This window comes from Protomyctophum parallelum, assembly GCF_964188405.1.
Source record: "Protomyctophum parallelum genome assembly, chromosome: 7".
Lineage (NCBI taxonomy): Eukaryota > Metazoa > Chordata > Actinopteri > Myctophiformes > Myctophidae > Protomyctophum > Protomyctophum parallelum.
In genome coordinates this window covers 38,619,359-38,641,392 of record NC_139705.1, presented here as the reverse complement: position 1 = coordinate 38,641,392, position 22,034 = coordinate 38,619,359, and the positions used below count along the sequence as shown (strand labels likewise).

The following is a 22,034-nucleotide window of genomic DNA, read 5'->3' as shown; positions in this document are numbered from 1 at the left end:
GGGAGGAAAAACGGGCAAGCACCGGGTCGAGTCTTCCGGTATTCTCTTCCCCCTATCACTCTTCCCATTTCCTGCCAGCCTACTGTCTGTCCCTCCATAAAAAATATATGGCGAAAGCCTAAAAAAACAAACATTTAAAAGCTCACTATATCATCAAGGATGTTCACCACCACCCCAGTCACATCTGTTCAAGCTGCTACACAACCACACTCTGAAGAAGACTTAATATGAAGTAAAAGTACCAGAAGGATTTCAGAGTGCTGGCTATTTCTTACTTAGGCTACTGTGTTTCTACAGGCGACCTCTACCGCAGTATCAAGGGCCAGACCACAAGATTTCTGAACAGTTTCCATTGAAAAGGTTACACAGCATTACTTTAAGTTACAACGCCACAATTGGTTTCTATTATGATCTATTCATTTATGAGGCTAAATCCGCCTCAGGGCATATGCATACACGCAATAGAGGCGGGTGAAGTGTGGCTGCTCCAGGCTACTATAACCTATAACCACCTTGGTAGAATTCCACCTTGGACATATTTAATTAAGACCACTCACAGCATTTGCAACTGTCGCAAAAAACAAGTTTAGTGCCAGCATTTCTGGAGGTAGGTAATTCCGTTGGAGCATTGATAGAAGGATTTCAGATTTCAGATTTTTATTGATGGGACAACCCCTTGAGATGTAGCATCTCATTTTCAAGAGGGACCCATAAACAAACAAAATACAGAAAAGCATACTGTACACAAATACACAAAACATGCAGTACACAGATACAAACAGATATACAAATACATACATATATACACAAATAGTTTGCTCACCCTCTTCCACCTACTGTACACCACCACATAATACACAATGGAGATACAGTCACAGTGCAAATATTTCAGTGTCATACTTGGTTACAGTCAGGTTAGAAGCATAGACAAGTTGAGTCTAGATGTGAATGTAAGGAGGTCCTGATCGAAGCTACTAAATGATGAGATGGATCTAAGAGATAGAGGCAGGTTGTTCCAATCGAATGGGGCTTTGTCCGCCAAACCACATTGGAGATTTAGGGGATTTTAAAGTAAGGGTATTGTAGAAGTCTTAGTGGATATAGGAAGAGGTAGACTGAGTCAGGTACTGCTTCAAGTAAGCTGGGCACCTAAAATAAAAAGCATTTATAAATGAAGAGAAACCAGTGTAGTTGCCGTCTTGATTTAGGCTGCAGCCAATTGAGTGATTTGTACATGAGGCAAGGAGTTGGAGTCTTCCTCATTTATATAGAGGCCATCAGGCTTCCCTACAGAAGGCTGCTACTGTCAGGTGCAACAGTGGTGGTGGCGGCAGCAACAGCAGCAGTAGTGGTGGTGGTGGCTGCAGACAGGTGGACAGGGGAATCTGACAAACAAATAATATGTTAAAAGTAGAAAAGGGATTTTCCTGTGAAGTCTTATTGTTGTGTGGTATTAAATTATGTTTTTATTGTGTTTACCTGAATCCAAAAGAGAACGCAGGTGGTTGATGAGAGGGTACTTCTTGTCCTGTCCGCACATTTCTCCAGAAAAGTCATCCAGGTCAATACTCCATACAGAGGCTCCCCCAAAATGGTTGTCCTTCAGGTACTTCACCTGTACAATAGTAATTGAACACAACAATACATTTTATATCTAATGCTGCACATAAAAACCACACACTTTTAATCATTTTTGACTGAATTATAATTAAATTCAGTATGTAGCTAGTATCATCACTGCTATCAACTCATGATATTATAGGTTTTAGGTACATTTAGTTATTTCATCAAGCTTAGCTTTTGTTGAATTATTGCGATTTACAACTTCGGTCTTTGATGAAAACAGTAAGAGACAGAAGACGTAATGTCATAATAATACATTTATTTTCTCAGAAAGAATAAATCATTTAATAATTACAAAAATAAATGACTTCTGATAATGACAAAATATTGATGTCTTGTTTGAGAATGTGTAGTTTGCATCATAACGATTTTTGCTGTATGTTACCTTGTTTGTAAAACTTCTTCTGTTTTCAAATCCCACCCATTCTTTGTCTTTGGTTGCAAAAGGCACCATTTGCTTGTCAACCCAGCGTAAATTGGATCGTTGGAAGTTGATACATATCTTTTGGAAGAATGAAAATCTTAGATCCAAAAGATGTGACAAGACAATGCAGTGTAATACCTCTCTCTTCATTCAATATTTTCATCAATATTAACTGCAGTGAGTATTACTAGTAATAGGCTATGAGTTCAGTATTATTTTAGTATTAGTATTATATATTGACCATATCTTATGATTCTAAGATCAAAATGGACACTTTGTTGTTACCCTTATAGAAATTCAATATCCACGAACCTCAAAATAAGACAAGAATCCAGCTTCTTCTGTATAGTATCCAGCAGAGCCAGGACTGGTAGCTGGTGACCCGACACAAGCATCTGCTGAAGATGTGTTAAATGTGATTCCATATGTAGCAAAACCAAGCATGAGTTTTTCAGCAGGAGCTCCTTGTTCTTTCCAGTATTTCATAGCAAAGTCCTGAGGAGAATTTAGATACACAATAATTTGCCATGTAGGTAAGGTGTAAAACCCCATTGAGGTTAACAATCTAAACCCATACTTATTGTTGGGGTTAAGGACCTCCTTTTCCAGGCACACTGCAGTAAAGCATTGTGTCAAGTACTGTTCTGCACATGATTATTTGTTCTGCATACTGGAAAGAAAGTATTTTTGAGTTCTGAGATTTTTACTCACCACATTTTGAGTATTGTTCTTTTCTGAAGAACTGTCGTACAGAGGACTGAAGTGGCCAGTGAATGGCTCCCATGGTCCATGGAAGTTATAAGTCATGACATTAATAAAGTCAAGGTACCTGTTATATACAATGACACAGAGTTATGGATGACAAAATACATGTTGCATTTGGAATGAAGAGCTTATTAGAAAATACCTTGTCACAACATGAACTCACATAGAAATGTTAAAAATATCATAACCACTGTCAATGTATTCCTTCTCAGCAGCAACTGCAGCTGAGAGCAGCAGTCTTGGTCTTGCGGTTTGAACTCCTTCCTTCTCAAAGGCAGCATGCAATTCCTACATCCAAATAGAAAATGTGTGATAAACCGCCTATAAATTATGCAATTCTTTAGGACACGAAGGGACACAGGCAGACAGACACATCGAGAAACAGAGATATCCATGCATGGGCATACAAGGACACAGGCAGGCAGACAGACAGACAGACAGATAGACACAGAACTCTCTATGGGTATAAAACATACGCTGACAGACAGACGGGTACATTGGGTCTGATAATTGGTGTACTACAGGTGTAAGTGTAATGTAATATGTGGCGATTTTCACTACTTAAACATTTGTTTACAAATATATTGAAATTGAAATTACTAAAAAGAAATATTGAATAATTTTCAATTCATGAAAAGTTTTGCTTTTCTGCGAATGTTTTTTCAAAATGTTTTGAAATAATAATATATATATATTTTTTAGGAAACTACAGATAAAGGGATGTATACAAATGTGTCTGAGACCCACAAATGGGTCCTGAGTTGACCCACTGTTTGGGAACCAGTGCTCTAGCAGACCTTGCAGAGCAGGGTGAACCCCTCCTTGTCCTCTTCCCCAGGAAACTCCCAGTCCAAGTCTAGCCCATCAAAATCATGCTGTCTCAAGAAATCAATGGCCGACGTGATGAATACCTGGCGGGTGGAATTGGATTCAACCATTATGGCAAATCTACAGAGGCATAAAACAACAGAACAAACACTTCAACTGTTAATGATTTTCTTGCTTCACAGATAGACGAATTGTATTATCCAACAACACCTTTATGAATATTCATATAGTGCTGAAGTATTTGAACTCACTGTGTAGAAGATCTTAAATCCCACCCTTCAACAGCAAGCAGAGTTTTCAGCTCAGGGTTGCTGCAAAGTACAAAGTAGACAATTATGAATATATTCATTTTTATTATTTCCCCCAAATTAAATACATTTAAACTTTTGTTTGGGAAGGGGTGGGGTGAACTATAAAGTGGCACGCTGCAGAGCATATATCTCTGCCAGGCAGGGCTGACAACCGAGGGCCGTGTAAGACTGTGTGTTGCAACCGTCAGGACCTGAGGAAGCTGCGGTTGGAAATAGCATTTGTACAACGGGCGCTCTATACAGGTACCTCAAAGCAACTGATGCCAATTTGTGATACCAATATTTGGGGTTGAGTGCGTAGCCTAATATTAAAGAAGTGTGTTGGGACTCGGGAGTGGCTTATTGTTGGTATCGGCTGGTAACACGCAGGAGTCTGTCCCCGTTACAATGTGCTTAGTCCCCTGGGAGATCGATTGTAGAATGAGTTATCTTGCGATTACAAGTTAACTAATGAGTCTTCTATGTGATGTTATTGTGAGAATAACACTGTATTTGGCCATTAACCCCTAGCTGTTATGATCTGCTAGGGCCTAGCAGATCATCTTTTGCTGTACAGTCAGCCAGTGAGGAGACTAGACATACAAGGCATGTTCCTGTTATGTAAACACAGGTCCAAGTTGTATACCATGCTTTTATGATATAGGTTCCTCCCGTTAATTTTGGATGCCAGTTACAGGCAAAGGTATATCAAAACCCTGTTTGACACACGGGTGCTGTCTACACGAGGATGTATTCTGCGTTATCCGCTTAAGTACTTAGCCGATCTGCCCTTAATTCTGCCACATGGAGACAACGTTTTGGGGGACTTAACCGAGGACTTGTTTGTGCATTTGTTCATGAAGTGCATGGTTTATATCACAGCTATTCTATATTTGCACATGATGTCTATGAATCTGTTCTCCGAAAATAGCCGATCTGCAGCCTGTGAGCTTGTAGATGAGCTATTTTCGGAGAACAGATATAAATGATCGTCAGTTTAATTGCTCCCACACAGATGTAAAATAAATGTAATAATAATAAACATGGGTCAGGAGATATGTCTGCAGATTTTCACTATGGAGGCATTACATCTTCTCTGACTCAACAAAGCCATTGATTCACCTTCAACATACTGTTGCTGCATGTCACAAGATGCCATCTCCACTGTCAAGTCATCTCCATTAATTGTCTTTCATGTCATGTTGTGTGAAATGCATATACAATATAGTCTACATCAACATACATGTCTATTCTAATATAGCCTATACTACTAGTCTACTACAGCTTTCTCTGGTACCCGGAGCGCTACCGCTCTCGCCTGGACAACATGCATAATATAACATAATTTAATTGTCTATTTCAAACACAAAGTGTTTTTTGACTGGGGGTCATATTTTGACAGCAGAAACTGCCTGTCATAATTTCACCCCCCTCCCTATCTAATTATTATTAGTATTAGGATGTTGATATTCATTTTGTATGTTGATATTCATTTTGTTTTCGTCTTTAGGGCCCCAATTCACACCTTAGAAAGCCCTAGTAAAAACACAATGTGTTTTTTGCCTGGGGGGTCATATTTTGACAGCTGCAACTGCCTGTCATAATTTCACCCCCGTCCCCATCTAAGTATGTATTGGACAGTATTAAAGAGTGTTGCTGTGCACAAACATGTTGGTAGCGTTACAAATAAAAAAATAAAATAACCCTAGTTATTCCATTTCTTCCCCCTCTATTTCCCATTCCAAGTACATTTGTCTTATACAGTATGTAACGACAGCTCCGCTATATTCCAAAGCCCCCTCAGGTACATTACATATTTAAACTATTTTCAGCAATGGTATAATTTTTTTTTTCGGTGGGTAGATCTTGTTGAGCTGGTCATTTTGAAAGTAGCTCTCACGTCAAAAATGTGTGGGCACCCCTGCTCTAGAGATAATGTATAGGAAGTTGTGTGAGTTCAAATCTGATATAGTAGCAAAAAAAAGTGTGTTTTAAAGAAATACAAAATGGGCATGGCCTATATGGGGAGTTGTACATGATCCTAAGAAATAGGCCAAAATGTAAAGCGTGTATAAGCGGGTATAATGTCAGCATGAGGCTGGGTTACTACTACTAGAGTGCCTTCCTTGGCCTACTGGCAGTGTCCATGCAAAGTTTGTAGAGAGCAACTCACCAACTTTTGAGTCCATTGAAGTCCTTGAAGAGATTATCCCATGTAAAAGTGGCCAGCTGGTTGGTTTGGTTGATGGTTACAAAGGCGTAGATCAGGTGTGTACACAGGTGGGGGTCAATGTTAGCAGGCAGGTATCTGCCAGCACCAGGTCTATATTGGGCCCAGTTGGTGAAGTAACACAGCAGTGGTTTTCTGGATGACACTTTTAAAACAAAAAACTAGACATAAGTATAACAGAAATGCAATGTATTTCCTCTTGCTTATTGATTAATTATTAATTTTGTACCCTATTCTTACATTGCTGCATTCTAAAATGGTTCATATATTACACATTGTTATGATTTGTCCTGGCAGAGAAAGTACAAGCAAGGCCGATAATAGAGAAAGAAAACAACAGATGGATTTCATATCATGGCATATATGTCCTGGGATACTGTGTCGTGATAAAAGCATTGAACGATGGCCATGGCATCAAGTGTATCAATATCCTTATGCAGATGACTGAATGGTCGGGAACCCCTTTTGGTGTTTTAACTAAGCATTATGTTATACTTTAGCTATTGAAAAATAGCAGATCTACAAGCTCATAGCGCGACACTGAGTGGCGTGCTACGAGCTTGTAGGTCTGCTATTTGTTGGTAAATGGGTTAACTAAATCGAGCAAATTATTGTCAATCCTATATCATAACAACATAGCCTATCCTGTCCTGTCTGAAGAACTCTGCATTTAAGCTTCAAGACTTCTCTAATGAGATATTAAATTAAATTAAATGGATTGAATGAATGGACACATACCCACTTGAAGACAGATTAAAAGGGTTAGTCCTAAAAGGAGAAAATCTGTTTTAGTAACTGCACCATACTCAGACTGTTAAAGGGATATTAGATTTAATTTGATTAACAATGATCAGTGAGATTTCCGCTAATTCTGCCTACCAGCAATGATGGTTAATCGAGCCATGGTTTATTACACCGGGTGCTCCTTTTGATAGTGGTCTGAACTGAAATAATGAAAGGAGTATATGATTAATCCTTTTGAGGTTTCATTATAACCATTTGTTTTTTTAGTGCAGTAGGCTACATGATAACTATTACAAGAGCCATTACCATGCTTTCTTATCTACTTGCCATGGACATTTTTGTCAAATTTCTATTTTTGACACAAACAAATGGATAATTCTGATTTATATTTAACATCATATTGCCAATAATTTGATAACAACAGCATGAAAAATATGTTATGTGCTAATAAATAAAAGGAGTCGTGACGTACCTGTTTCTTAGTGAAGGACTGGTCCTCCGGGCCTTCTGAGACAACTGGCATCATCTCTGTGGTTTATAAAGAGGCAGATAGAGGATATAGAGGCAGGGTCAATGACTGCATTCCAGCAAGGTCAAATCCAAGACAAGATATTCCAGTGCTATGTTTTGTATTAGCCTGTAGTGACTGACTACTAGTGAGCCATGAAACATAACATAAAATACAATACCAATTACCTAGAAAAAATAGACAGTTAGTGATATAATTAGAACGATTGTCATACCTTCTTCTTTCGTGTATCGTCGTCATATGTCCAGCTCAGTGTCACAAAGCCACGCCATTGTCTCTGGTCCCACGTGGAAGAGGCCAGCCTCTGAAGGAGGTCTGTAGAGAGGACAGGTGGAAATGATGTGGTCGGCAGTCTGCTCAGGCTCGCCACACTCGCATGCTGCACTGTCTGCCAGGCCCCACCCCAACCAGCTGTATGGTGGTTGGTGGTGGAGAAAGGCGTAGCCGTAGATAGATCAGGTGTGTACACAGGTTGGGGTCAATTGTATACTTGAGTAGCCTATAAGATAAGTATAACAGAAATGCAATGTATTCCCTATTGCTTATTGATTCATTATTAATTTTGTACCCATCTCTTTTCAGCTCTATTCTTATATCGCTGCATTCTAAAATGGTTCATACATTACATATTGTACACATTGTTATGATTTGTCTGAATGGAGTGTCCTGGCAGAGAAAGTAAGCAGGCTAAGAGGGAAAGAAAACAACAGATGGATTTCATATCATGACCTGAGAGGAAAACAGACTATTATCTTGATTCTATAGAGGGCAGCCTTCAAACATGATATCTTTGCATATTAATCTTCCATACTTCATTTCAGGTCCAATTTAATTGGTTCCATTTGCACACTCTCAAGGGCAGTAAACACCAAGCACTATAACTAACTAAAGATATTGTTCTAACTCAAGTGGAAGGCATGAGTCCACCCTACTTATTGAGACAATGCTTGGAGGATAAAGTTATAGTTATTCTTACAATGGTGTGGGCAGAAATTCTGAGTCAAAATAGATGTGGGGTGGGGCTGTGGAATGCACTTCCCATTGCAGTCAGAACTGCAGCATCACTCCCAATCTTCCGCCGTAGCCTGAAAACCCACCTTTTCAGACTCCATCATGGCCCATAGCACTTACCCTAACCCCTTAGATAGAATTTCTGTTGGCTTAGATAGCATTTGACTTAGACTTATAGCATGTTATGTAGACAGCACTATAATTGTATTGTATATAGTCATAGCACGCCATAGTACATATGTATAGCATAGTAGTGAATATGTATAGTTTATTATGTATAGTGTATGTATAGTTTCATCATATAGATATTCCACTGTTACCTTCTTAGCTTACGCATGTTTCATGATAAATGCTTTTATGTGATGTATTCCCATGCTTTTGTTCTTGCCTAAATGTAAGTCGCTCTGGATTAAGAGCGTCTGCTAAATGCCTAAATTGTAAATTGTAATTGTAAATTGGCTCTATAGATCAAAATTAACTCATAAAGGTATGATATGGCCTGGTGGTGGCCTAATATCAAACGGGGTCCTTGAAATAAAAAAGGTTGAGAATCACTGTCTTACTGTAACTGTAATATAAATTTAGAACAAGAGTGCAATCTATATTGCAGTTCCTCTTGATGGGCATTACCTCAATCAAATTTTTTTTGCTTATATTGCATTAAAAGCCATAAATTGCATATGAAGCCAAAATATATTTTTGAAGATATTTTGGGGGCTTTTCTGCCTTTATTGATAGGACACAGTGAAGATAGAGAGGAAACAGGGAGAGAGATACTGGGTTATGATTTGGAAGATGGGCTGTATAGTATATTTATGACATGGGGTGAATTTACTCTTTAATGACCATACTCATACCTTACCTTTCTCTCTGGTCTTCAACCTTGTTTACCAATACTTATCTTCTTTGACCCAGAAGAAATATCTGCTTCTGTTACCAGCTGGCCTTGTAGCCCTGCTGTAACTGTAAGTTAGTTATCTGTTTATCTCACTCTGCTTTCAAGGCTCTGAATTTGATCTGTGTTAGAGACTGATAGACTGTAAACATTGAAGGTTAGAGAACAGCTGTAAATAATAACATCTTATTAGTGAATAGTCCAAGGTCACACACACGCACGCGCGCGCGCACGCACGCACGCACACACACACACACACACACACACACACACACACACACACACACACACACACACACACACACACACACACACACACACACACACACACACACACACACACACACACACACACACACACACACACACACACACACACACACACACACAGTTTGTTAGTTTACACTGGACAAGATAGAGGGATGAGTCAAAAGAGGACGTATGGTCACCCTAATCTAATATGTCTCTGTGTCAGTCAGCGCAGTATTTTTCAGTTATTTATTTACGTATAGGAACCAAAGTTCTCTAAGGCGGAATCCTTGTTTTTAGATCGCTCGTTTCCATCAAGACATATATTAGCGTAACACACCAATAGATGTAGAGTATTAAAAGGAGGGTTTAGCACATGTTTTCAGTGTTTACTGTTTATGCATCTGCAAGATAGCTCATACATAGCATCAATATAGAAAGAATCATACAATTATATACAAAGTAATACCAAGCTAACACAATTTCCTCATACAATGCAGCTACTAAGGTACAGTTTGCTGACGTTTTGTGTGTTGTTTTGTCAATTGTTTTGTATTGAATTGTTGGATGTTGTTAAACAGCTAAGGGCTAACAAATGTATATTTGCTGCAGTCAATTATATGTTGGGCTGTAGTTTGTCAGATGTGGTCTTTGTGTTTAATGTGGATTATGTTTATACAGTAATTGAAAGTGATGACATTATCAAGACAATGTTTGAGATGTTACTGGATGTTTTGTTTATTATTTGACTAGTGATTATTGTATATTTGTGTATATGTTTTTACTTTATACAGTTCTCACGGTCTGGATTGAATGCAATAAATCCTGCCAGTATAAAGAACTCATTGCTGTCGTCTGTACTGAGGGAATTACACGTACATTCGTATTAAGGTTGTCCCTTTTATATAATGTCATAATATAGTTATTATATTAACATACTCTACTATACACATTGGAGTAAATAAATTGTATTAATTAAAGAATGTTAGATAGTGCTGTTTTAAGTAATTGTTTTCCCCCTTTCCCTTAAAAAATAATTATAGAAATGCCATCTAACCGCCGAACGTGCCCCCACTGCAAAGCCGAAATGGCATGTGGCATCAGGACATGCCAAACGGTAGGTATATAATAGCCTTTAGCCAACTGTCCTGATTAACAGTCAATGTCCAGAGTTCAAATGAACTTCAGTGACGTAAAATTACTCTGACTTTGTCGACAGCGTATTCAATTCAATTTGATTAAAGTGTCAAATCACAACAAGTTGTCTTTCAAGACACTACATGTTTACTACATGTCACGTCAAGCAGAACCCGAATGTAGGGTGGGCGGCCATCTGCCTTGACCGTGTCGGGCTAGAGAAAGATAATGGACTGGCCAGATAATGGACATTTTCCTGGTTTTCTACAACCCTACCTTTTAAATTATTAAAACATGTGGTGTATTAACTCAACAGCATGTTTTGTGTCATTTTCATTTAGACACTCCAAGTTTATTTTTCATAGAAGTCTATGAGTCCCCTTAAAGTGCTCTCATCCTTCCTCTCTCACTTATACAGTGTGGGACGCTGTTGGCTCTTAAGGAGCGGCACACAAAAGGCCTACAGGATTTCAGGCAACAAGCGGTACAGTGGGCAAAGAAGACCAAAGAGGCTGGCAATGGGGCAAAGGTTGTTGACCGTAGTATCATGATGGTAATATTTTAGTATTATTGGATTGTAGTATTTTATGTAGTATTTGTAGACTACGAATGTTTTTGTCTTGTTTAGGGACTTTGGTTTATTGACTGTTTGTTGTTGTTTTGCTTCATTGGAATGCTTGTTACATTCAAAATAATTTCTGCCTAAGTCAGAAAGTTAGCCTCACTTGCTTTGAATTCATTTTTAATACAAAAATTCAATCCAAAACAGAGTTACTCTGTTTTGCCTTATTCACTGCCTTTCTTGCTATTATCTTAATGTTTCATGTTTCTTTCCTCTTCATTGCTCTGTAAAGCACTTTGAGCTACATGACATGAAAGGTGCTATACAAATAAAGTTGTATTTAATATTATTGCTAATATCTACACAGTGATATTAGTCTGGCCATGTTGATCTGCTTTTTTCAGCATACGACACCAGCTGAAATAGCAATTAATTGGTCTTTGTGACCCTGACATGACAATGTCTCTAAGTTTGCTTTTATCCTTTGCATTGCTTAAGATTGAGAAAATGAAGGCACTTGGGCACATTCCCATCATCATGTGGGGGAAGCCAAAAAGGTGCAAGGCTGGTGGGTGGAATGTGGAAATGTTCTTCCCCTTCCAACTCCCCACAGAGGGAATTGTGGTGCTGGATAAGCTCCTGGGCCTCTTTGAAGGCTTATTGCAAGGTATATTAGAGCACAATATCTATATCCATAACATTGGTCCTGAATTACTGTATGTCCATACGGAGCCAATTTAAATGTCTTAGTTAACTATACCTTTTCTGTTTTTGTTTTTTCAAAGGATGCAATTTTACAGAAGGGAGTGAAGATGGGAGAGACGCACAGGAGATGGGAGAAGAGGTTGTAGAGGAGGGAGAGATGGGTGAAGAGTGGCCAGAGGATCTGGGGGATACGGATACGGATGCAGAGGGTGGAGAGATGGGGGTAGATGGAGGCGATAAGGATGGACAAGGGATGGCAGAACATGAGGATGGAGAAGAGGAAATGTCGGTCAAGGAGCGGGAAGATATGGTGGAGGCAGAGGAAGTGGAGACTGAGCCAAAGAAGAAGAAGCAGAAGAAGGGACCGACTAAACGGTAAGTGCCCGATACAGAATAGAAAATGCTGAGCAATAGAGGTGATCGTCACTATGCAGAACAGGTGGGCAATCTTTGGGCACAAGATTAATACTTTGCTGTTTTCCCGGGCATCTATCTACGAGTGCAATGCTGTGGCAGTTAAAATACTACTTTTTTTCAGATGTAAATGCGTTGGACATTGCCAAATGAAGCAATCATGAATAGAAATTCATGAACAAAAACCACACTCTCTGCTCTTTCTCAGCAGCATCAATTCTATTCAGTTATATTCTTTAAATAAAACTGATGAACCAGATCCGGAAGAGTGGGAAGGGGTGTGGTGTTTGAGAACCTGGCTTGCGAGGCAAAGACCACAGCTGGGCTTTAATTGCCATTTACACTTTTTATTTTCCTCCTCCATTCAGGACGCCTCTGGTGACGATAGCAGGCAAGAGGAAAAGGAAACAAAGAAACGGGGATGATGGTATGAATAACTGTTGTTCTAAATATTTGTATATTTGTATAATTCAACAGCTGTCTGTACAGGGACCTAAATTGTGAATCAGAGAATATAGCAGACAGGAGGATGGTGACTAGTCACTAGGCCCAACCGTTATTATATAATACAATTTGCAATTTAGGCATTACAGTAAGCAAGAACAACACATGGTACATCAAATGTAATCTAATCATAGAAATAGTCATCAAGAATCATCAAGTCTTCATTACATTATCATATCATTATATATATATATATATAATATATATATGTATATACACACACACACACACATTATGTTTATTCAATTTTTGTGAATGTTTTATACTCATGTCATATAGGCATATACAGAAACAGACAAGCTAGACATCTCAAAAGTTATTATAATTTAAGAATGCATAAATACATACAATGGCCTGACCATCACAGTATTGAAAATTAAATTGTGTTACCGTAGCGATATAACCATACAACAAATATTGTTGTTATATTTTCCACTAGTTAAAGTCATTATTCAATTCCTTCATTTTAGACCAGTGTGTGGAGTCCAGACTGGAGGTGGAGATGAACTCTCCAGACTCAGCCAGCGACGTTTCTATTAAACAGGAGGAACCTGAAGATATTTCTATTAAACAGGAGGAACTTGAATACCACCCACACCTCAGTATGTATTTGTACTATGATAATCTTGGCAAAAACTGTCAATAATAATATCTATATATTATAGGACCACAATGGAAACAGGTCCCCAAGATTGGCCGGGGGATCGAACCAGACCCCGCGGCCCGAAAGCGGATGCCCCTCGCCCAATCTTTCTCGATTACACTGGTTTCAAACTACAATTGAATCAAATTTGTTCTATCACCATAATTAATTTGTTGGGGAAATATTACTAAATATATACAGGTATATCGATTCCGTTTACTAATATTTTGAATAAAACTTTGATTCTCCAGAACCACCTGTAACAACCTGTACTAATTTAGTAACTGTTTGGTCAGTCTTAAGGCCGGTACACACTGCAAGATTTTTTTGAAGGTTTTATTATCGTTCACGACGTACCCTGTCAGACTATCCGATTAAAATTGCATAAATCCTTGCAGTTTATTTCTCTTGAGACTGGCCACACTACACGTTTTTTACATTCTCCGATATATTCTCACCGGGGGAGACGGTCGTGAAAATATAGTGTAATCAGAAGGGAGTCTGCAGTGAGTTCTACTTTCTTTGGAAATGTTGATGTACTGTATTCTGCAAATCAATCAATCAATGCCCGCACGCACACCCAAGTTGGTTTGCTTACAACATGTGTTCATAAGCTATAGCGAGTACCAAAATATCCTACTAAACAAAATATAGACGATACATAAAAAATTTCATAGGTAGGCCTAATAGAAAATGATTTTGCCATTGTCAGCGATATCATTTTTTTCCTTGTCAGAGAGAGACAGAATCATAAAATCCAAATTATTTTAATGATAGGTCTACTCGAAATTGAATGTTGACCAAGTGGCGCACAGACACCCGGACAGTGGTGTGATCCCAAACTCCGGACCGTGGGGAGTTACACGGGCCGGCTTGTTTCACTGCAAAGAGCTGTAATTATAATGGTCATTGCATTTGCCATAGCAACCAACACGTCGTAGGGAATGTCACACTGGCAGAGGAAATGTCCAAAATATTAAACATGTTTAATATTGATGACGTTTTGTCTTGGGCGTCGCAGCGGCCGAATCTTTTTGATCTGACACTACAAGATGAAAAGACGCACGTTAATTTGTCGGGAGTTCAAAATCGCACCCGAGACAGGAATTTTGTTGGAGGTCACAAATCAGGCTAAAATGGGGCTTAAAATCTTGCAGTGTGTACCGGCCTTTAGTAGGTAATAGCCATGTACATGGAACATGGAAGATAGAAAAATAAATAGTGTTGACATTGTATCATGTTATTTTTCCTGCTACCAGCCACCCTGCACATCGTTGTGTGTAAAGAGGTTTCTCCTGAACAGGAGAGGAGCCCCAGTCTGCTCCAGGAGGATGGACAAGGGATGGCAGAACATGAGGATGGAGAAGAGGAAATGTCGGTCAAGGAGCTGGAAGATATGGTGGAGGCAGAGGAAGTGGAGACTGACCCGAAGAAGCAGAAGAAGGGACCGACTAAACGGTAAGTGCCCGATACAGAATAGAAAATGCTGAGCAATAGAGGTGATCGTCACTATGCAGAACAGTTGGGCAATCTTTGGGCACAAGATTAATACTTTGCTGTTTTCCCGGGCATCTATCTACGAGTGCAATGCTGTGGCAGTTAAAATACTACTTTTTTCAGATGTAAATGCGTTGGACATTGCCAAATGAAGCAATCATGAATAGAAATTCATGAACAAAAACCACACTCTCTGCTCTTTCTCAGCAGCATCAATTTTATTCAGTTATATTCTTTAAATAAAACTGATGAACCAGATCCGGGAGAGTGGGAAGGGGTGTGGTGTTTGAGAACCTGGCTTGCGAGGCAAAGACCACAGCTGTGCTTTAATTGCCATTTACACTTTTTATTTTCCTCCTCCATTCAGGACGCCTCTGGTGACGATAGCAGGCAAGAGGAAAAGGAAACAAAGAAACGGGGATGATGGTATGAATAACTATTGTTCTAAATATTTGTATTTGTATAATTCAACATCTGTCTGTACAGGGACCTAAATTGTGAATCAGAGAATATAGCAGACAGGAGGATGGTGACCCAACCGTTATTATATAATACAATTTGCAATTTAGGCATTACAGTAAGCAAGAACAACACATGGTACATCAAATGTAATCTAATCATAGAAATAGTCATCAAGAATCATCAAGTCTTCATTACATTATCATATCATTATATATATATAATATACATGTGTATACACACACACACACACACACACACACACACACACACACACACACATTATGTTTATTCAATTTTTGTGAATGTTTTATACTCTTATGTCATATAGGCATATACCGAAACAGACAAGCTAGACATCTCAAAAGTTATTATAATTTAAGAATGCATAAATACATACAATGGCCTGACCATCACAGTATTGAAAATTAAATTGTGTTACCGTAGCGATATAACCATACAACAAATATTGTTGTTATATTCTCCACTAGTTAAAGTCATTATTCAATTCCTTCATTTTAGACCAGTGTGTGGAGTCCAGACTGGAGGTGGAGATGAACTCTCCAGACTCAGCCAGCGACGTTTCTATTAAACAGGAGGAACCTGAAGACATTTCTATTAAACAGGAGGAACTTGAATACCACCCACACCTCAGTATGTATTTGTACTATGATAATCTTGGCAAAAACTGTCAATAATAATATCTATATATTATAGGACCACAATGGAAACAGGTCCCCAAGATTGGCCGGGGGATCGAACCAGACCCCGCGGCCCGAAAGCGGATGCCCCTCGCACAATTTTTCTCGATTACACTGGTTTCAAACTACAATTGAATCAAATTTGTTCTATCACCATAATTAATTTGTTGGGGAAATGATACTAAATATATACAGGTATATCGATTCCGTTTACTAATATTTTGAATAAAACTTTGATTCTCCAGAACCACCTGTAACAACCTGTACTAATTTAGTAACTGTTTGGTCAGTCTTAAGGCCGGTACACACTGCAAGATTTTTTTGAAGGTTTTATTATCGTTCACGACGTACCCTGTCAGACTATCCGATTAAAATTGCATAAATCCTTGCAGTTTATTTCTCTTGAGACTGGCCACACTACACGTTTTTACATTCTCCGATATATTCTCACTGGGGGAGACGGTCGTGAAAATAGTGTAATCAGAAGGGAGTCTGCAGTGAGTTGTACTTTCTGTGGAAATGTTAATGTACTGTATTCTGCAAATCAATCAATCAATGCCCGCACGCACACCCAAGTTGGTTTGCTTACAACATGTGTTCATAAACTATAGCGAGTACCAAAATATCCTACTAACCAAAATATAGACGATACATAAAAAAATTCATAGGTAGGCCTAATAGAAAATGATTTCGCCATTGTCAGCGATATCATTTTTTTCCTTGTCAGAGAGAGACAGAATCATAAAATCCGAATTATTTTAATGATATAGGTCTACTCGAAATTGAATGTTGCCCAAGTGGCGCACAGACACCCGGACAGTGGTGTGATCCCAAACTCCGGACCGTGGGGAGTTACACGGGCCGGCTTGTTCACTGCAAAGAGCTGTAATTATAATGGTCATTGCATTTGTCATAGCAACCAACACGTCGTAGGGAATGTCACACTCGCAGAGGAAATGTCCAAAATATTAAACGTTTAATATTGATGACGTTTTGTCTTGGGCGTCGCAGCGGCCGAATATTTTTCTTTTTGATCTGACACACTACAAGATGAAAAGACGCACGTTAATTTGTCGGGAGTTCAAAATCGCACCCGAGACAGGAATTTTGTCGGAGGTCACAAATCAGGCTAAAATGGGGCTTAAAATCTTGCAGTGTGTACCGGCCTTTAGTAGGTAATAGCCATGTACATGGAACATGGAAGATAGAAAAATAAATAGTGTTGACATTGTATCATGTTATTTTTCCTGCTACCAGCCACCCTGCACATCGTTGTGTGTAAAGAGGTTTCTCCTGAACAGGAGAGGAGCCCCAGTCTGCTCCAGGAGGATGGACAAGGGATGGCAGAACATGAGGATGGAGAAGAGGAAATGTCGGTCAAGGAGCTGGAAGATATGGTGGAGGCAGAGGAAGTGGAGACTGACCCGAAGAAGCAGAAGAAGGGACCGACTAAACGGTAAGTGCCCGATACAGAATAGAAAATGCTGAGCAATAGAGGTGATCGTCACTATGCAGAACAGTTGGGCAATCTTTGGGCACAAGATTAATACTTGGCTGTTTTCCCGGGCATCTATCTACGAGTGCAATGCTGTGGCAGTTAAAATACTACTTTTTTTTCAGATGTAAATGCGTTGGACATTGCCAAATGAAGCAATCATGAATAGAAATTCATGAACAAAAACCACACTCTCTGCTCTTTCTCAGCAGCATCAATTTTATTCAGTTATATTCTTTAAATAAAACTGATGAACCAGATCCGGAAGAGTGGGAAGGGGTGTGGTGTTTGAGAACCTGGCTTGCGAGGCAAAGACCACAGCTGGGCTTTAATTGCCATTTACACTTTTTATTTTCCTCCTCCATTCAGGACGCCTCTGGTGACGATAGCAGGCAAGAGGAAAAGGAAACAAAGAAACGGGGATGATGGTATGAATAACTGTTGTTCTAAATATTTGTATATTTGTATAATTCAACAGCTGTCTGTACAGGGACCTAAATTGTGAATCAGAGAATATAGCAGACAGGAGGATGGTGACTAGTCACTAGGCCCAACCGTTATTATATAATACAATTTGCAATTTAGGCATTACAGTAAGCAAGAACAACACATGGTACATCAAATGTAATCTAATCATAGAAATAGTCATCAAGAATCATCAAGTCTTCATTACATTATCATATCATTATATTATATATATATATATATATATATATATACACACACACACACACACACACACACACACACACACACACACACACACACATTTTGTTTATTCAATTTTTGTGAATGTTTTATACTCCAATGTCATATAGGCATATACCGAAACAGACAAGCTACAGTAGACATCTCAAAAGTTATTATTCTTAAATAATTCATAAATACTTACAATGGCCTGACCATCACAGTATTGAAAATTAAAGTGTGTTACTGTAGCGATATATCCATACAAGAAATATTGTTATATTCTCCACTAGTTAAAGTCATTATTCAATTCCTTCATTTTAGACCAGTGTGTGGAGTCCAGCCTGGAGGTGAAGATGAACTCTCCAGACTCAGCCAGCGACGTTTCTATTAAACAGGAGGAACCTGAAGACATTTCTATTAAACAGGAGGAACCTGAATACCACCCACACCTCAGTACGTATTTGTACTAAGATAATCTTGGCAAAAACTGTCAATAATAATATCTATATATTATAGGACCACAATGGAAACAGGTCCCCAAGATTGGCCGGGGGATCGAACCAGACCCCGCGGCCCGAAAGCGGGTGCCCCTCGCACAATTTTTCTCGATTACACTGGTTTCAAACTACAATTGAATCAACTTTGTTCTATCACCATAATTAATTTGTTGGGTAAATGTTACTAAATATATACAGGTATATCGATTCCGTTTACTACTATTTTGAATAAAACTTTGATTCTCCAGAACCACCTGTAACAACTTGTAGTAATTTAGCTAACCCTTTTCACTGTCTTTTAATGTTCTTTAGCTTTTAGTTTATTTTTTTCCCCTTTTTTTTAATAAAGTTGTTTTTATTTGTTGTTACCTCTGTAAAGCGTCTTTGGGTACTCAGAAAAGCGCTATATAAGTTTAAAATATTATTATTATTATTAGTAACTGTTTGGTCAGTCTTAAGGCCGGTACACACTGCAAGATTTTTTAGAAGGTTTTATTATCGTTCACGACGTACCCTGTCAGACTATTGCATAAATCCTTGCCGTTTATTTGTCTTGAGACTGGCCACACTACACGTTTTTTACATTCTCCGATATATTCTCGCCGGGGGAGATGGTCGCGAAAATATAGTGTAATCAGAAGGGAGTCTGCAGTGAGTTGTACTTTCTTTGGAAATGTACTGTATTCTGCAAATCAATCAATCAATGCCCGCACGCACACCTAAGTTGGTTTGCTTACAATGTGTTCATAAGCTATAGTACCAAAATATCCTAATAACCAAAATATAGACGATACATTAAACAATTCACTCATATGGAATGAACTACTAGGCCTACTAATAATAGGTAGACCTAATAGAAAATGATTTCGCCATTGTCATCGATATCATTTTTTTTACTTGTCTGAAGGAGGGGGAGAGAGAGAGAGAGAGAGAGGGCCTATCATAAAATCCGAATTATTTTAATGATAGGTCTACTCGAAATGTAATGTTGCCCAAGTGGCGCACAGACACCCGGACAGTGGTGTGATCCCAAACTCCGGACCGTGGGGAGTTACACGGGCCGGCTTGTTTCACTGCAAAGAGCTGTAATTATAATGGTCATTGCATTTGTCATAGCAACCAACACGTCGTAGGGAATGTCACACTGGCAGAGGAAATGTCCAAAATAAAATGTTTAATATTGATGACGTTTTGTCTTGGGCGTCGCAGCGGCCGAATATTTATCTTTTTGATCTGACACACTACAAGATGAAAAGACGCACGTTAATTTGTCGGGAGTTCAAAATCGTGCCCGAGACAGGAATTTTGTCGGAGGTCACAAATCAGGCTAAAATGGGGCTTAAAATCTTGCAGTGCCTTTAGTAGGTAATAGCCATGTACATGGAACATGGAAGATAGAAAAATACATTTTACTAATCCAGTGTTGACATTGTATGACATGTATTGACATGTTATTTTTCCTGCTACCAGCCACCCTGCACATCGTTGTGTGTAAAGAGGTTTCTCCTGAACAGGAGAGGAGCCCCAGTCTGCTCCAGGAGGAACCAGAGCCTCCACACATTAAAGAGGAACAGGAGGAACTATGCCAAAGACCAGCCCCCCTTCTGAAACCAGCTCCTCGCCACTCGCCCGACACACTTGCCCTCGATATGCGCGTTCACGCGAGGCTGCGCCATACTAAGTGTCGTCCGAAACCAAGCAGGTCGGCCGGTACTCTCTGCTCTCTGTCCGCATGGAAACCGCGACCTACAAATGTAAGTACCACCACAAATAAATGATAAATAAACTCCTAAACAATCTTCATCTGATGTAGAATAGACAACGCTCGATGTTCACAAGGGCTCTTTATTTACCCCACCGTGAAAAATCTTTTTTTCACTAAAAAAAACAATTTATAGTTTTTTCACATTGGGGTAAATAAAGAGCCCTTGAAACCACACAAACAAAACAACTTTTAACACAATGATTTATAAACACCATGGATGTATATGACATGTCATTTTTGACAGTCACGCTGTATTTCCTTTTTCCATATTAATGAAATCCACATGTCACACAAACATACATGATGCAATGCAATATAACTGTACAAACAAAATAACAGGTAACACAATTGCATGATGGTAACCATGGCTGTTTCCTGTTTCTGCACAAGGAGGGCGAGTGTATTTCAACAACAGTTTTTTATACCCAGCACCCTAATCAAGGGAACTTGATTCAGCTGGAGGGGCACTTCCTGACGAGGGAACCTCCCGAGAGCACTTCAAGTCAAGGGACTGGTTTCAGAAAGGGCCCAGAGGAGCCTGTTGGGTCAATTACATTACTAGCAATTAAAGGTGAAGTTGATGAAGACATCTCTTCACACTGCTTTGAAGTAGAAGTTGAAATTGAATCTGACACTGAAGTCACTGAAGACAGTGATGATTTGGAAGAGACAAGTGGAGGTGTCCACACTAGAGAAAAACCTTTCCAATGCAAACTGTGTAACAAGAGTTTCAGAAATTCATATTGTCACAAGAGACACCAGCTTGTCCACACTGGAGAAAAACCTTTCCACTGTCAACATTGTGACAAGAGTTTTATTCAGTCATCTGACCTGACAAAACACCAGTGTGTTCACACTGGGACTGGGATAAGACCTTTCCATTGTAAACAATGTGACAAGAGTTTCTTTGGTTCAGCTAATTTGAAGACACACCAGCGTATCCACACTGGAGAAAAACCTTTCCACTGTCAACATTGTGACAAGAGTTTTATTCAGTCATTTGACCTGAAAAAACACCATCGTGTCCACACTGGAGAAAAATCATTCCACTGTAAACAGTGTGACAAGAGTTTCAGTCATTCAGGTGACGTGAAGAGGCACCAGCGTATTCACACTGGAGAAAAACCTTTCCACTGTACACAGTGTGACAAGACTTTTTGTCGGTCAGATGAACTGAAGGCACACCAGAGGAGTGTCCACATTTTGAGAGAAGTAATCCACTGAAAACATTTTGAACTGAGATACAGTCAGGAGATCTGACGAGAGTATCCACAATGGAGAAAACCTCTTTCACAATGTTAAAGGTATATTCAGTGATTTCACTTAATTCAAATATCACTTATTTTTTTGTTTTGTTGTGATAATCCTCCCTACTAT

The 22,034-nt window shown here is 39.1% G+C and overlaps 3 protein-coding genes across 3 annotated transcripts; 2 read left to right on the top strand and 1 right to left on the bottom strand.

Annotated features, from left to right (window-relative positions):
* Positions 1-1,287: 1,287 nt before the first annotated feature.
* On the bottom strand, positions 1,288-7,430 carry LOC310862079 (acidic mammalian chitinase-like; the record flags this gene model as incomplete). Its single annotated transcript, XM_083769817.1, has 10 exons — positions 1,288-1,385; positions 1,480-1,615; positions 2,360-2,542; positions 2,759-2,876; positions 2,976-3,100; positions 3,610-3,760; positions 3,892-3,951; positions 6,104-6,295; positions 6,401-6,411; positions 7,377-7,430. The coding sequence occupies 10 exons, from the start codon at positions 7,428-7,430 to the stop codon at positions 1,288-1,290; spliced, it is 1,128 nt and encodes a 375-aa protein (XP_083625943.1).
* A 2,528-nt stretch (positions 7,431-9,958) lies between these two features.
* On the top strand, positions 9,959-13,965 carry LOC310862078 (uncharacterized protein; the record flags this gene model as incomplete). The annotated part of the gene is made up of 9 exons (XM_083769816.1): positions 9,959-10,096; positions 10,383-10,479; positions 10,632-10,705; positions 11,144-11,278; positions 11,786-11,954; positions 12,073-12,367; positions 12,775-12,833; positions 13,381-13,512; positions 13,952-13,965. Exons 3-9 carry the CDS (start codon positions 10,634-10,636, stop codon positions 13,963-13,965), a joined length of 876 nt encoding a protein of 291 aa, XP_083625942.1. The 5' UTR covers positions 9,959-10,096; positions 10,383-10,479; positions 10,632-10,633.
* A 930-nt stretch (positions 13,966-14,895) lies between these two features.
* On the top strand, positions 14,896-21,226 carry LOC310862077 (uncharacterized protein; the record flags this gene model as incomplete). Its single annotated transcript, XM_083769815.1, has 7 exons — positions 14,896-15,011; positions 15,418-15,427; positions 17,512-17,666; positions 18,075-18,133; positions 18,717-18,848; positions 20,363-20,547; positions 21,179-21,226. 7 exons carry the CDS (start codon positions 14,896-14,898, stop codon positions 21,224-21,226), a joined length of 705 nt encoding a protein of 234 aa, XP_083625941.1.
* Between the last annotated feature and the right edge of the window lie 808 nt (positions 21,227-22,034).